General features: G+C 40.1%; 1 protein-coding gene across 9 annotated transcripts in view; it reads right to left on the reverse strand.

Moving 5' to 3' along the window:
* STXBP5L (syntaxin binding protein 5L) overlaps nucleotides 1–15123 on the reverse strand; it is a 190806-nt gene that overhangs the window by 26606 nt on the left and 149077 nt on the right. For 5 of the 9 annotated variants that reach the window (XM_057415878.1, XM_057415881.1, XM_057415880.1 and 2 more), the window contains one exon: nucleotides 9988–10038. The exons of the other annotated variants lie outside the window; for them this stretch is intronic. In XM_057415878.1, the coding sequence (XP_057271861.1) occupies nucleotides 9988–10038 (51 nt within the window). The remainder of the gene's footprint in view (nucleotides 1–9987; nucleotides 10039–15123) is intronic. 9 annotated transcript variants of the gene reach the window in all.

Genomic DNA, 15123 nt, shown 5'->3' on the forward strand with positions numbered 1-15123 from the left:
CATCCCCTCCCATGGGTGCTGCTGCCCATGAAGTGAAGGGAATTTGCATTACACTCTCTAGTACTCCTAGATTCCAGCAGCAAGTACCAGAGTAACTAATGCACTACAAATGGGCATCCTGGCTCAGCAGAACTTACCCCTGAAGCAGTCTCCAAACAGTGTAATAGCCATTCTGCCATGCCAGGGCAGCAGCCTCTTCTCCTGTTTGTGGAGTGAACTAAAAAGCCAGGGCTCAGTTTTGCAGCCATTATGTTTGTTAATGTAAAAATGTAAGGCTCATGCAAGCCGTTGGAATTAATCATGGCAGATTACCCCATGCTACGTTAGTCCATTTTATGCTAATTTAACTGCCCCAATTTAACAAAGCAGTGAGTAATACATTGTATCTAAAATGTATTAAAATACATAAAAGAGAAGATCATGACAAAATTCTCTAATGTTCTCATTGTGCTGTTTCTACAGCACAGGTCCTGGTTGTTTGCCTTTATCAGGGCTTATGGCATTACCCATATGAACTAGAGATACTTTAGCTACACCTGTTAGCAAACAGTGGGACCATTCAGTGCAGTCTGCAGCACAAAAACTGCTTAAGAAAAGAAACAGAACTGCACTGAATGGAAGGCCAGTGAGTCACACCATCAGTGAGATGATAAGATTAAAAGGAGATGAAGAATTGACCTTAGCTACTGTGAACTTGGTGGAACTTGTGAGATGCTGTATGAAAGCTGCAATGTGCAACATGAGAGCAGCAAGCCTGCAGGAAAGCCTTGGATTAATCTTACTTTAGGTATTACATAGATAGGGAACGTATTATACACACACACTGATTTTAGTTTAGACACAGTAACATGTATGTGTCACAACTTGTGTTGTCATACAGCTATTTTAAACTACTTGGTTCCCCCTGCATAAAGGAAAAGGAACCCACTATTTACAAGGGAAAAGCTGAACCAAATGTATTAAAAAATGTCAGTAAGAAAGGAGAAACAAGCATGTGCAGTTGCTGCCCATCAAATTGTGTAACACCAGATGTAACAACAAAACCATTAAGACCAACCATTTTTTTAAGTTCTTACAAAAGGGATAAATTCACAGAGAAAAACTAGCTGAAAACCAGTTGTCACTAATGATCTGAGAGAGGCTGAGAACAAAGGAATTTAAATCTGACTAATCAGAAGCATTATCATCGTCTGCTGTACGGAAGTAAACGATAAAAGAGCAGGCAAGAAGACCAGAGAGAAATGCTTTAACGTGGAGCAGAAAGAACCTGAAAAATGAGTCCCAGAGAATCTCCTCAACAAATTCTGAGGAATGCAATCTCTGCTGTTAAAGGGAGGAAAAGTTCATTTGTTTCCCCTGGGGGAAGGTCAAGGGAGGTGATTCTGCCCCTATGCTCTGCTGAGGCCCCACTGGAAGTCCTTAGCACAGGAAAGACATGGACCTGTTGGAGAGGGTCCAGAGGAGGGACAAAAAAAAACGATCAGAGGGATGGAGCACCTCTGCTGTGAGGGAAGGCTGAGAGTTGGGGGTGTTCAGCTGGAGAAGACTCTGAGGAGACCTTACTGTGGCCTTTCAGTTCTTAAAAGGTGCCTATAAGAAAAATCGTGAGGGACTTTTAGCAGGGCGCGTTGTGAAAAGATGAGGGGTGATGGTTTTAAGCTAAAAGGGGAGATTCAGGCTAGATGTGAGGGAAAAATTCTTTACAATGATGGTGATAAAACACTGGCACAGGCTGCCTAAAGAGGTGGTGAATGCCCCATCCCTGCAGACACTCAACACCAGGGTGGATGTGGTTCTGGGCAACCTGATCTAGTGCAGATCTAGACCTTTGAAGGTCCCTTCCAACCCAAACTATTCTATGATTCTGTGATTTTTGTGTGTGATCAGTAAATTAAGCTCTGCGTAATAATTATGGGTATGACAAGCCTCTTTTTCTTTACACAGCAGAGATACACATTTAAATCAAGGGAAAAACTGCACAAATGGCCTGAAGAGCAGTCTCAGGTTTGCATGTAAAATAACAAAAATGTCTGTAAAAGTAGTGTAACCATTCATTACTGAGAATATAAACTGACACCATAAATTACTCTTGAAAGGAAATCCCTCACAAAGTCAGGATCACCATTTTCTCTTGGTGCAGATCTGTGAAGCAGGCAGGAGAGGAGGTGTGAGCCTTAGCAGAAGAGGTTAGTGCAGGTGTGACTGACAGCAAAAGAGTATATTTACCATTATGTCTTCAGCAGTTTGAAGAGGAAGGATGAATTGCTCTATTGACGTACTGCTAGTACATTTAGGTCCACATTAAGAGTGTAACAGCTATCATTGTAATATACTGCCTATGTAATATAATGGTATTCTTATTATGGTAATCAACTTTTACCACATGCCTGATCCTGTATGTAATTTTTCTTTTCAAACAGGGTCAGCAGATACATTTGTCAAAGAAGCAAAATACTGTGAAGTGGTTTGGACCGTTCGGTGTGTTGCCACTGACAGAGCCCCTTTTAAAACGAGTATTTTTGCCTGCAGTTATGAACAATGACACCAAAATACAAAATAAGCATTATCCAAAGGAAGATCACTAAGAACGTATGTCCTAACATCCCCTTGACATCACCATACCCCAAAAAACCGAACCTAACAGTGCGAATCTGAAAATAAATCAAGCTTTGTTCCCTGAGAGCAGTGGGAAAACTTTGGACTACTTGGATGTAAACTCTGCTGAGTTTCGAGTGATCATATAACAACATATTCTGGCCTGTCTGTCTCAAAAAGGATGCAGCACTCAGTGTGCCTCAACAGAATACCATAACATACATGGTTGCTATGCTTTGTGCAATAAACAGCAAAACACAGACAGAAAACTCGATTTCAGTCTGAAATAAGCGTGAGACGCGACACATCCTGAGCTGCACAGAGGACAACACTGAAACATGCAATTAAAGTGGATGAACCACAGGACGACCTAGGATTTCAACAACTACTCCTGAGCACCCTCATTAGAAGCACTGCATCTGCCTTTTTAAGATAAAAAGAAAATCTGAGTTTAATTCTCTGGTTTTGAAAGTGAAAAATTCATTCTTCCAAGAGGTTGGACTGGAAACGTCTTTTCAACTTGAATGTAACAAAGTCTGACACGTATGACCTGGAGTCTTTCTAAACAGAACTCCAGCATTCCAGCTGGAATCATGAAGGAATAAAATGGAAGATGTTACAACTAAAGTGTTTGTAGTCTGTTCTAACTAGATTCTCCCAGAGATTCTTCCCCTAATTTTTCTGCAAATCATTGTTTTTAACTAGAGTTAAGAATATCTGAAATAATTGAGCTAGCATGACTCCATAGATACTAACACAGAAATAATTTGCTTGCAAATACTCAACAGCAAAAGGGACAGACAAGGTCAAACAAGGCATTCCAAACAGAATTCAGTTTATACACAATTTTTTATGCAGTAATTAAACAATTCTAAAAAAAAAAAAATAAATGCAGGTTTTTCCAAACTTACCATTATGCATCGTAGGTTTTTGAGATTTCAGACCACATTATTGTAATGAATAAACTAGCGACAATTATTCATTCTTATTTTAATGTTGCAAAACCAGATTTTATCATTGACATCTTCTAATTTAGGGTTTCAATTTATCCTTCTTTTGTTACGACTTTGTTGTCAAAATAATTATTCATGGAAAATTATTACTTTCTAAATGTTCTTCTCCTTGCACACACAAGTCAGTTACTAAAACTGGATATCGCCTTAAGTCCAAACAAGGTGACAGGACCATCTGTCTCATGCCCGAGTCTCTGCCTACAGAGACGACAGGCTGTGTGAGAGCTCAATCCCAATCTGAATTACTTACTATAGAGGACATCTTGGTCCAGGCAAGTCTAGTAGATCAATGTGTAGCCCCAGATTTTGACTGCTGTGAAGTACTACAACCTGGGGAGTGTATAGAGACCACAGAATGGAAGAATGCTACATATGTGTTTACAGTGCTTGAAAGGAGTGGAGAATTACTTACCTTTGAGAATTCTTGGTAAGGAATTCTGCTTTAAGTAAAACCAGAGAGCATAGGAACAGTGAAAATCTATTACACGGTGAGCCTAGCAGTTGCCTCTCATTTTGTTATTATCAGCTCTTAAATGTATAATGATATTTTCTGCTTGAGTTGTTTCAGCTAAGAAATTTTACTGTCTTTCCTTTGTGACTAAATGTCACTGTACCAGTTATAAACGTTTTAGTTAGGGTATCATCTTGGTAATTTTAAACACTTACCTTTCCTTTAGACTACTTCCTTGTTAAATCTCCCATATAGCAGCCCCTTCCTCCATTTGAAATATAACCACACACCATGTGCCTAATCTGCTGGTCAGCTCTTGTTGCCATTTTCTACTCCAGTTATTTGAACTGGCAGATTGCTAACATATCTGTTGATATAGGTTTTCTTTTAAACCTGTTTGACCATAAACCTTCTCTTGCTTAATTAAAGAAGAAACTGGTGTTGTCATACACCTACCTGACCTTCAGCAGATGAAAGAAACTTTTGTCTAGGAAGGTCCCAGCTACAGAATATCAAAATCCAAGCCTGAAAATGTGAAATTGCAGAGGGACCAAACATTTGAAAGCATTTCTGTAAAAGTGAAAGACTTTAGTTCAACCCTTAATGTTTTTCATCCTAATAGTGATCAAACTCGCAGCAAAAAAGGCAAAGAGCATCCTTCACTGAATCAGCGGGAGCACAGCCAGGAGTTTGAGAGATGTCATCTTTCCCCTCTATCATTTTTAGACTACATCTCAAGCCCTGTGCCCAGTTTTGGGCTCCCCATTACATGTAAGACGCTTACTGTGTGTAAGATATACACAGGCTTGAGTTCAGCAGGGGCTCACCAAGCCAGCAAGGGAGTTGTCATGCATCAGGTAAGAGAAGAGTTTGAGATCTGCTTTTTTTTTTCTCAGCCTTAAGAAGGGAAGACTAGGGGAGACCTTATTGCTGTCTGCAACTACCTGATCCAAGCACATGCAGAAGATCGAGCCAGATGCTTCTCAGAGGTGCGCACTGGTCAGATGAGAGGCAAAGGACATGTCTTGGAAGATGGGAAATTTAGGTTAAACATTAGGAAAAACTTCTTTTCCCCTGTGGATGATGCAAAACTGGAAGAGATTGCTCAGAGAGATTGGGAACCCCCTGTCATTGGAGGCATTCAAGACTCAATTGGATGCTGCCCTCACCTAGCTGACGTAACTAAACCTGCTTTGAGTATGGTGAGGGCCTAAACAACCTCTAGAGGTCCCTTCCAACTTTATTATGCTGTAATTCTAACTACAAGCAGAGTTTAGTTGACTCCTCAATTCAGCTGGTATTTTCAGACTGAAAAGTGAATAGAAATTACTCTTTCCTTCTAGGAGACATGTACTGAACAGTCTATAACATCCTTTGCATGTAGAAATACATACCATTTCCAATGTATATTGCCACGTCATTCAAGAAAAGCATTGTTACAGCTGGATGTCTGAACTGCCTTTTCTAGAAACGTCAGACCAAGAAGGAAAGCAACACATGCCCGTTCAAAACTTCTGAAGTGGTGTTTAGCACTGTAAACAGCATTAAACATCAGGGCCAGACAAACCAGTGCAGGATGCACCTCTCACAAGCTCCCAGCTTGGCCAATGCAGCAGTAAAACAAAGGCACATTAAAAGATTCAAAACTTTGCCAGTGTCTAAAGGCTGCTGTAAAACACTTTGAAAAGGGAAAGCAAGAACTACTGTAACCCCACTGCTCACTTGTAAAATCAAAATGAGGTCTTGTTTACAATATCCAGGTACTGTTTCACAGGCTTGGGAGCATTCCATTGCAATGAAATACAAGAGCATCAAATGGTGGCATCAGCATCAGAAGACATTTCTCAAATCCTTGAGAAAACTGAGATTATTTGGCACTTTGTCTAGTTTTTCACTGCTGTGTAAAATGGAATACATTAACTCTGACCTGGTAAAGAATTCATTCACCGCTTGTGAATATCTGAAGAAAGAATGGGGAATCGTATTCATCTTTTAAAGATCACAGCTTGCAAGAAGAAGCAGTGATGACTGTCTCTAGCTGTATTTTCTTGTGTTCCTTGGCTAATAAAGTCTAGGTGATAACAGAATTTCCTACAGTGAAACCATCTGTTTAGAGGAACGAAATAAAAATCAGCAGTTACCCAGTATCTCCACCTTTAGTCAGGACTTCTGTCCAGCTCCCTGTGATTACCTGGAAACTTTGAAAGCTTTTAATGAAATCAGCAGAAGTACTTCCTAAAAGAAAAACACAAACTGATGCTTAAAGTGGCTGGTGAAGCAAAGTGAGAAAACTCTCATATAAAAGCAGTTGTATCTGCCATGGTATGTCCTAGATTCTCCACTTGATTAAATTAGATGAGGATTATCCCCATAACTCATTTCACTGCAGCAGTGCATGGAAGTGTAGATGATCTTTTCAGCAAAATACAGATACTACTATTCAGAGCTGCTTCTGAAGGATAATAGGGAAGCTGTACATTATATGCAACATCAATGTCACATCCCTGCTACTCAAAAAAAGCTGTGGACAGGTTGGAGAAGGACCAGAAGAGCCACAATGAGAGAACTGGGAAGCCTGCCACATGAGAGAAGGCTGAGAGAACTGGGTTTGTTCAGGCTTGAGAAAAGAAAGCTCAGGGGGGCCTTACTACCATGTTCCAGTATTTAATGGGTGGCTGCAAAGAAGATGGAAACTCCTTTTCTACAAGGAGTCACATGGACAAGACAAGGGGTAATGGGTAGAAGATACTCCCAGAGAGTTTCTGGTTGGACACAAGAGATTTTCCAATGAGTCATTGGAATAATCTTCCCAGGGAAATGGTGGATTCCTCAACATTGGAAACTTTTAAGATGCAGCTGGACAGAGTGCTGAGACATCTAGTAGGTCATGCTAGAAGGCTTGGACCAGATGATCCTTGAGGTCCCTTCCAACCTGATGTTTTAGGATTCTATGATCTTCCTTCTGGACAACTCAGATAAACACTGGGTTACTCAGATCTGCAGTAGGTGAAACTATCAAGAAGTTCCAATGTATGCCCCCAGTGTATGTAGGGTAATTCTCACATTTCTGTGTGAAGATATGGCATCCAGGGCAACAAGTTCTTGAGCAAGGATAGATAATAACCATTACATCAAAATAATAAGATGCTGAGGTCAGCTTTACCAGTCATACAAAGATCAAAATGGAGTCCCAAAGTACCTTTAAGTCACAAAAATCCTGACAAGGTTTAACTAGAACACCCTGAGTCATCAGATCACACATTATTCCCTTCAATCCTAGCAAACTATTCCCCAAGTAATTCTCAGTACAGGCAGCACCTCCACCAGAAATAGATTTAACTTCTACTTAACCTCTACTATTACAATTCAAAGCAAAGTGGAAGCAAGGACGTTACATGAGCCAGATCCTAAGACGGGAGCAGAACTGTAAACTGCCAAATGCTAATGTATTTCCCAATTAGCTGCAGTTGGTACTGAGAGTAGGTGATTTATCAGCACTCTGTAAAAAGCTATGAGCCAGAGCCGATGGGATGGATGCACAGCATCTTTGCATTTGAAAGCGGTGACCTGAACATCCTTACAAGAAGCGTGGGCCAGAGAGAACTGTTATTCCCTGTACATTCAGACTATGGGTATAATCCCAGGAAACAATCAAACAGTGGATAAATAATCTCTAAGAGCTCTGCCAGTGTAGCCAAGACATTTTGGAGCAGATACAAACGAAATGCATGTATTATTCACCTTTTCCAGGAACTCCCATTTAAATTTAGCTCCTTCCATTGAGAAAGAGATGCTTTTTCCAGCCTGTTGTAAACTAAGCAACCTATAATTCAGCACAGTTTTAATGGCTAGAATAATAAACAGGAATCTGCCCTTCTAAGACAATCATGAAGGAGAACTGAAATAAGGTTTTTTGTTTTGTTTCGGGGGAGGGTTTTTGGCTTTCCTCTGTAGTTGATCAGCCGGGAGTATCTGCCAGCTTATACACTGCATGCTGCTTCCACATGCTTTATCCTTAGCAATCCATCAGGCTGCTTGGTGATACTAGGACAGAGTACTGTGGTAGTACTGTGGAAGTGGCAACAAACAGAATGTTTAAGTGATAATTTGATAATTTTGTAATTTGATGTTAATGGAGTTCTGTGTTCTACGTTATTCAAATAAACCACTAGTACAAGTAAATCGTGGCATGGCAGAAACATGACTGTGATGAAACCAAAAGCACGTACAGGGTTATGCGCTCCAAACTTCCCTATGTATGTCGTATATTTCTGATGGATCATCATGCCTCCTAATCTCGTAGGCTGAATTTCTCTAACTCTTACAGCTTTCATTTTTGGCACAGTCAGCCTGCTCCCTAGTCTTTGGGGTTTTGTGGTTTTTTTTTCTGTGTTGTGGGTTTTGGTTTGGGGGTTTTTGTGTGTTTGTTGTCCAGCTCCTGGCGTGATTACAGGAAAGCTGATGGTAAGGCAGGGTTTTTTCCTTTGTTATGCAACTTTTTTATATTACACTACAAAACCTTCAGCACTTTAAGTTACATTGGTTTGTTTCTTGCTTTTCTAAAAACCGATAAACCCAGTCTTTGACACGGCAGATTTATCTTTCTCTTGTGTTATGATTCAGAATATAAATCTATTTCATGCATGTTTAGCCTTAGATCCTACCCCATGGCTATTTTAATACCTTAAATATCAAGTACCTTTCCTCTTAATAGCTGCCCATTTATTTAGTGATAAATATTAATTCTAAAGGTCTCTAGCTGCCTACATCACTCCTTTTACCTTTTTGGAGTATTAAGAGTATTATAATTTTCCACTCTGATTTTTTTTGTGTGTGCATTCCTACCTTCCTACTTTCTGAAACATCACTGCTAATGACGGAGAGAGCTACTTCAACAAAATCACTGAAATCTGCACAGCATGGATTGAATTTCCCAATGATTTTTCAATGTTTATTTCCTTAATCTTTACCAGGAGCTATTAGCAGTTTTCCAAGTTCATCAGCCATCTATAATGTGGAAGACATTTATTCTCAACTTTTGCCTTGGGGAACAGTGCTGCATTGCTTAATATATGCACATGATTCCTAGTGACAGAAATTAAGTTTGGCTGCATTATGCAAGGATGTGTTCTAACTATAATTTCTATCTCTAAAAAGACAAAGTAATGCGAAAAAGCTACATGGTTTTTCAGTCACCTGACATAAGAAATTTCCCATGAGAGCAAAACCAGAAAGGACTCCTTGAGACTGAGAATATTTAAAGACAACCATAAAAGCAATAATGGGAACCACACATTCCAACACAAATGCCAGGAGCAATCCCCTTTACTTGGATACTTAAGAGGGCATGATCTGCCCTAAACATTTTTAGGTTATGCAAGATGTTGAATTTTCATTTGAGGTTTTTGGAGGTGAAAGTTCTGCTCTCACTATGCATTTCCACTGAAATATAAAAGAAGAATTGAGGAAAAGATTACAGCAAACTGGCTGAGGTAAGTCTCAAGGAGAGGACCAAGACACACCATAAAATACAGATATTCAACTGTCTGATCACAGTTGTGGCACAGAATTTGTACATCGAAAAGAAAACAGACTAGCGCATGCATTGGGTGTTATAGGCAGAGATAAACATCACTGACAACCAGTTATAATGGCTCAAGCATGTAGAAAGTTCTGGAGCCTTTTCATCATAAAATACTGCACACCCAGTGTGTAATGATTGGCAAAATATGTCTACATGAAATACATGAATATTAAACAAGCAAAATGCTGAGAGCTGCCAACAGAACTGTATGGGTTAATAGGTGGTTTTTAGAAAGCCTTTTCAGACAAAGCCTCCGAAGGTTATTGTGTTATCTCATGAATCAGTAAAATGTTTTGCCAATGAATGTAAGGAAGTTTAAAGCTGTTGGCTTTCGCCTACCGTACCAAGATCAGTCTTAAGATCTGTTGGCAGACTTAACTTTCTTGATCCTTTAACTGAAACAACAGAAAAAGGAGAAAGGCAGTTGTTAATCAGTAAGAAAGAAAAAGGAGTGAGGGAAAACAACATGCCATCTTCTGGTTAACACCATATTGCAAATTTGTAGAATGTTGTTTTGGTTATTTTTTTCAATCAGCATCTAGAGGAAGAATTCTGGTTTCAATATTTTAACGTCCACCATTCAGCAAAAGAAATGTAACTGAACAAAAAAGCACTGGAAAAACCTTACTCCAGAAGTGAATGGTGTTTTGCACAGCTTTGGCTGTGTGCTGCAATATCTTACCTTGTGATGACAGGAATGATTAAAAAAAACCCAAACGAGCTGAAGGCAAATATTGCAAGTGCTGCTTATGCAGCACGTCACAAATATTTAAACACCTGGAAACCAATCTAATAACAGGGTGCAATGAAATGACGAGTTCTGACAACTTCATACCTCAAGACACCATTTGAACAAGAGAGGGCATATTGTACAGATGATGGAGACAGAACACACTATTGTAATATTACGGAAAGGAAGACAGATTGCACAGAAACGAAATACAAGAGCGTCAGGATACAATGTGGTGTTATCTAGACATCCAAATACTGCTCTGAATTGACTTCAGATTTCATTGTCTGTTGTGTTCCAATTATGCCCTCAAAACTATGATTTTGCTTCTGTTCAAAAATGTTTTCATTTCCTTACACAAGAGCACATTTTCAACAATGAACACCAAAGGACTGAAATGAAGCATGTCTTGTAGCAGTCAAAGTGGCATTACATTTATTAAAAGAATTCCTTAAGAAATCTTTAACTAATTATTCAAAAGACTTAATTTCCAATATGGTTCTTTCATTTTGCACTCAGTCAGTACTTTTCCACATTGTTTTCTGGCTTTTACCCCTTACCCATACTGTCTGTTACTGGAAGCAAACAATGCAGTAGTTGTCAGCTAGCTATTATACCTCTGAAGAAAGTCCCACATGGTAAGCATCACAGTGATAGGAACACTGGGACATATGAATACAAGGAACAAAACCTTTGTAATTTTAATTTAATAAGCTTTTAGGTCAGAAGGATGCCCAAAACAGCCACTTACCATTTCAAGTCACAAAGCTCCTAAACAGAATTTCTGCTGCATTCTTTTGCAGTGTTATAAGCTACAAAGCCTGCAATGTGGCAGAAGAAAAAACCAGCTGGCACTTATGTTAGATGGTTTTCTTTCTTTCTTCAGAGAAGAGAAGGGGAGCCCTTTAGGCTCTTGAGCAACATTTTGGTACCAGCAGAACCAGCAGAGCCCTCCCAGTAACCCACTTCTAGCTGCCACTTTAACTGGACGCTTTGGGACAAAGCAAAGAGATCTCTTCAGGTCAACCCAACATCAATATATATATCACTAACACTACTACATGAAATTTCTCAAATTTGGATACCAAGTGTTCAGCTCCTACATCCTACACTAGGCACTCTCACAAAGGGCAGCTTGATTTTCAGAACAGCCTTTTAAAAACTTTCCATTTATCTGAGCAGCTGTCATACACAGGTTGTGAATACTACTCCAGAAAATCAGTGCTTTGCTATACAGAAAGAAGCATCACTTGTGAGATAATCTCCTTTGAAGGAAAGGACAACATCTGGTCCAACTAACCCTCTGAAAAAGGGTTACCAATTCCTAAGGAAGACTGTAGGGCAACTTTACTTACAGGTGAGGATCTAGGTTAGGGTATTTCAGAACTACAAAACCTAGCTGCATTTAACACCAGGGAGTTTTCATTAGTGCTGTCATCATAGAGCCTTTGAGCTTTGCAAATCAGTGGTTTAACCTCTTCTGTTAAAAGGTGTTTCTGTATAACAAGAATTATGCCTTGTGTTATATGCCACAGATGTTCCCAAGTTATGGTATTTATGTCTGACTGCAAGACCGCAGAAATAGCTCCCAGCTATTTGTGTGCAGTCTCATACAGCACATGCAAAGTATGCACTTTCCGATTCCCCTGGAGGACTGGAAACAGGCTTGATTTGGGAGCTGCCACAGCTGTGCACAGCCAATACTGAAGGCTGCAATCTAACACAGTCTCAGGATGCTGAAAAGACAGGATCAGAAAGGAGGATGCAGTTGATCAGTCAGTTTACAGGTACATGAGTAGAGGACATGGAGAGTAGGGGGCTAAAAGACAAAAGAGACACACAGGATGAGGAAATGAAGGAGGTGCAGTTGAGGAAGCCAGCAGTTACTCCTACCACTGCTTCCACCACCAAATTTGGAATTTTTTGGTGTAGGACACGATTGTGCTAGGAAAAGCATGGACCACTGTCAAGACCACAAGTGTAAAAACAAAAGGAGTAGCTGGTTGCTTTCATGCTTTACTGTGATTAAAGCTGTGCCTATTATTTTTGCAGGGTAAAACTAACTTCACTATTCAACAGTGTGGATATTATCATATCACTATCATCCTATAACCTATTTTTAGTACTTAAATCGTGTGTTTTACTATCTCTACATTTATTATGAAGGAGGATCATGCATGTAAACCTCTCTTGCTGAGAAAGAGATTCTGAAATCCAGTGTAAGTATGCAGCAGAGTACAAAGGTTCAGGAGGCTAGCAGAGCTGTTTGTTACCATTATTTGTTTGCATTCATGCTGGAAGCAGCTGTTTCAAATTGTGATGCCACGGTGAAACGCAAGACAGACCCTCCCCAAAGAGCTTAATGTGTCAACAGTCAAGTTATCCAACTGTAGGGTGAGAAGGAAGTGCTGACAGAGTTAATAGGTATGGTCTGGCAGCTAGCTAAGCTGAGCACCCAGTTTCCTCACCTGACAGTGTGGTATCTTGTAACAATATAGTTCCCATCAGTCTTTCAGTGAAAACAAGAAGGCACAACCAACAAACACACTAATGCATGCTCGCAGCGATGACATTCAGTGGTGTGTTCCCCTCAGCTGTTACAGCAGGACTGTATTCAGAGAACTTAGTCAAAATGAATACAGCTCTTCATACAGCTCTTTCTCTTAGGGAGCTTCTGTCTGTAACACTTTTGAATGTCAGTCCTAGTTCCTCACTGCTAAAACATGGATTTAAGAGCCTAATGTTTAGCTACTCAATTGGACAAGGTACACAGTAAGGTCCTGGACAGTTGGCTACTGGGGCTCCGAGCCAATGTAGAGACAGCCCTTTTCCTTTGGTGGCCTCAGGCAGAGCACCCCAGGCAGTGCTTTCCTGTGGGAGCTACTTTCAAGCTTAACTTCACTCTTGCTGTGCCCTGAGCTACAGCTACGGCTGCACTGCTGCACTCCTGTGCCAGGCCACGGCCTTGCTGATCCTCCCTTGTCCCTGGTGATCACCAGGTAGTGCTCAGCCCTGGTCACCCTCCCCAGAGCTGCCCTGCTCCCTTGCTTAGCTCCTGTCTCCATTGTTCACAGGGGCTGTTGGCCTCTGCTGGGGGGCTCAGGCCCCACTGAGCCCGGCACCATGGGCTGCATGGGGGCCACCCATGCTGCTCTCTCTAACCCAAACTCCAAAGCCCAAATGCAGATCCCCATTTCCTTCCCTTTGCCAGCTCATACTGCTCTCCGTTCCTTGCTAATCCTTATGTGTCTCAAGATCTTAAGCAAGCATGAATTCACCAGGCCAGAAAACCCCCTCATCACATATCACAAAAAGTGATAAAATGCACCTTGTATTCACAGTGCAGGAGCTAACCTCTCTTTAATGACTAATTTGCCTTCTGACTAGTCAACATTCTTCTGATACATGAGAAAATGGTTATTCTGGCAGTTATCAATTATAACGTTACAAAGTAAATGACATTCTATGTCTTACACACACAAAATGTTTCCAAACATTTACTTTCTTGTGCATGAGAATACAGTTTTCAAACTGAGTAAAATCTCTTCGGCTACTTTGAAGTTACCCATAAGTGACTGTGTTAGAAACTTAATAATACTCTTTTTGAAACAAAGCTATTTAAGCACATTTCCTGCAGGGAAGTTGGAGTTTGGCATGAGCCTAACCCAGCAGATGTAACCAGTGGAATGCACCAGGGTAACAGCACTTGGAAATCACAGCATATATAAATACTCATAATGTTGCCATTAGGGACCTGTTCTAAAGCTCATGGGAATCAATTGTGGAAATACTTACATAGCCTGCTCTAAGATCTATAGTCTTAAAAGCATTTTGGATGTGAGCCCCCAGTATGAAGGTGATTCCTTAAGAAAAAACACAAATGCACTTTCATTTGAGAACACACACTTGAGAGGTCACTCTCCTGTACATGGACTGACGGTCTTTGAAAGAAGTCTAAACTGCCCATTGCATCTTACACACCAAAATTAAATGACCTCTCAAAGATGCCCTTTCTTGTGCTCACAGTGTATTTGCAACTATACACTTCAATATAAAGCTGCGTATATATGGCTAAAACAATAAGGGACACATATTATATAATTATGTATATTATATTCCTAAGGACCACTGAATAAATTTTCCTAATGAGGTGATAAAAATAAAGCTAAACTTTATTGGAACGGGTACTGGGTTTAACATACTATATAGTAATTAACTCCAGCACTGGATGTAGCATCATTTACACTATGAGTACTCACAAGGCCTCAGAGTTCTTTATGTTGTTTCAGGGCTACTGAGTTCTCACATGCCACTTCAGAGCGAACGTAGTACAAAGCCCTAACCTACAATCTCCAAATCACAGCAATCAAAATGCAGTTTGATTTTCTCTATTGAAAGAACATGGCCTGCATGACAAAGATATTCTGATGGTATTGAAAAATCCTGATCTCCACTGTTCTGAGTGATCCGAGAGGTGTTTTTAAGCCAGTCAAATACCATTAGATGGCATGCCATGCTGCACCACTGTCCTCACAAAGTGTACTTTACATAGGTAAGTATTTAGGTTTTTTTTGAAGTTTTTTGTTCCACAATTTTTAGCAATGTTATTCCATGAATATCACTATTCCTGCGATACTTTTTATTTGCAACGGAAACTGCCACCACTCAGATATTCATAAGGAAGCAGATACCTTTCAAATGGCTTTAGGGACTTTTTTCTTCCTGTACAATATTGAAAAATGCATCACTA

The sequence above is a fragment of the Pezoporus wallicus genome, unplaced genomic scaffold, assembly GCF_028554395.1.
Source record: "Pezoporus wallicus isolate ANWC-B61680 ecotype Strahan unplaced genomic scaffold, APGP_CSIRO_Pwel_v1 contig_6814, whole genome shotgun sequence".
In the NCBI taxonomy this organism is placed as follows: domain Eukaryota; kingdom Metazoa; phylum Chordata; class Aves; order Psittaciformes; family Psittacidae; genus Pezoporus; species Pezoporus wallicus.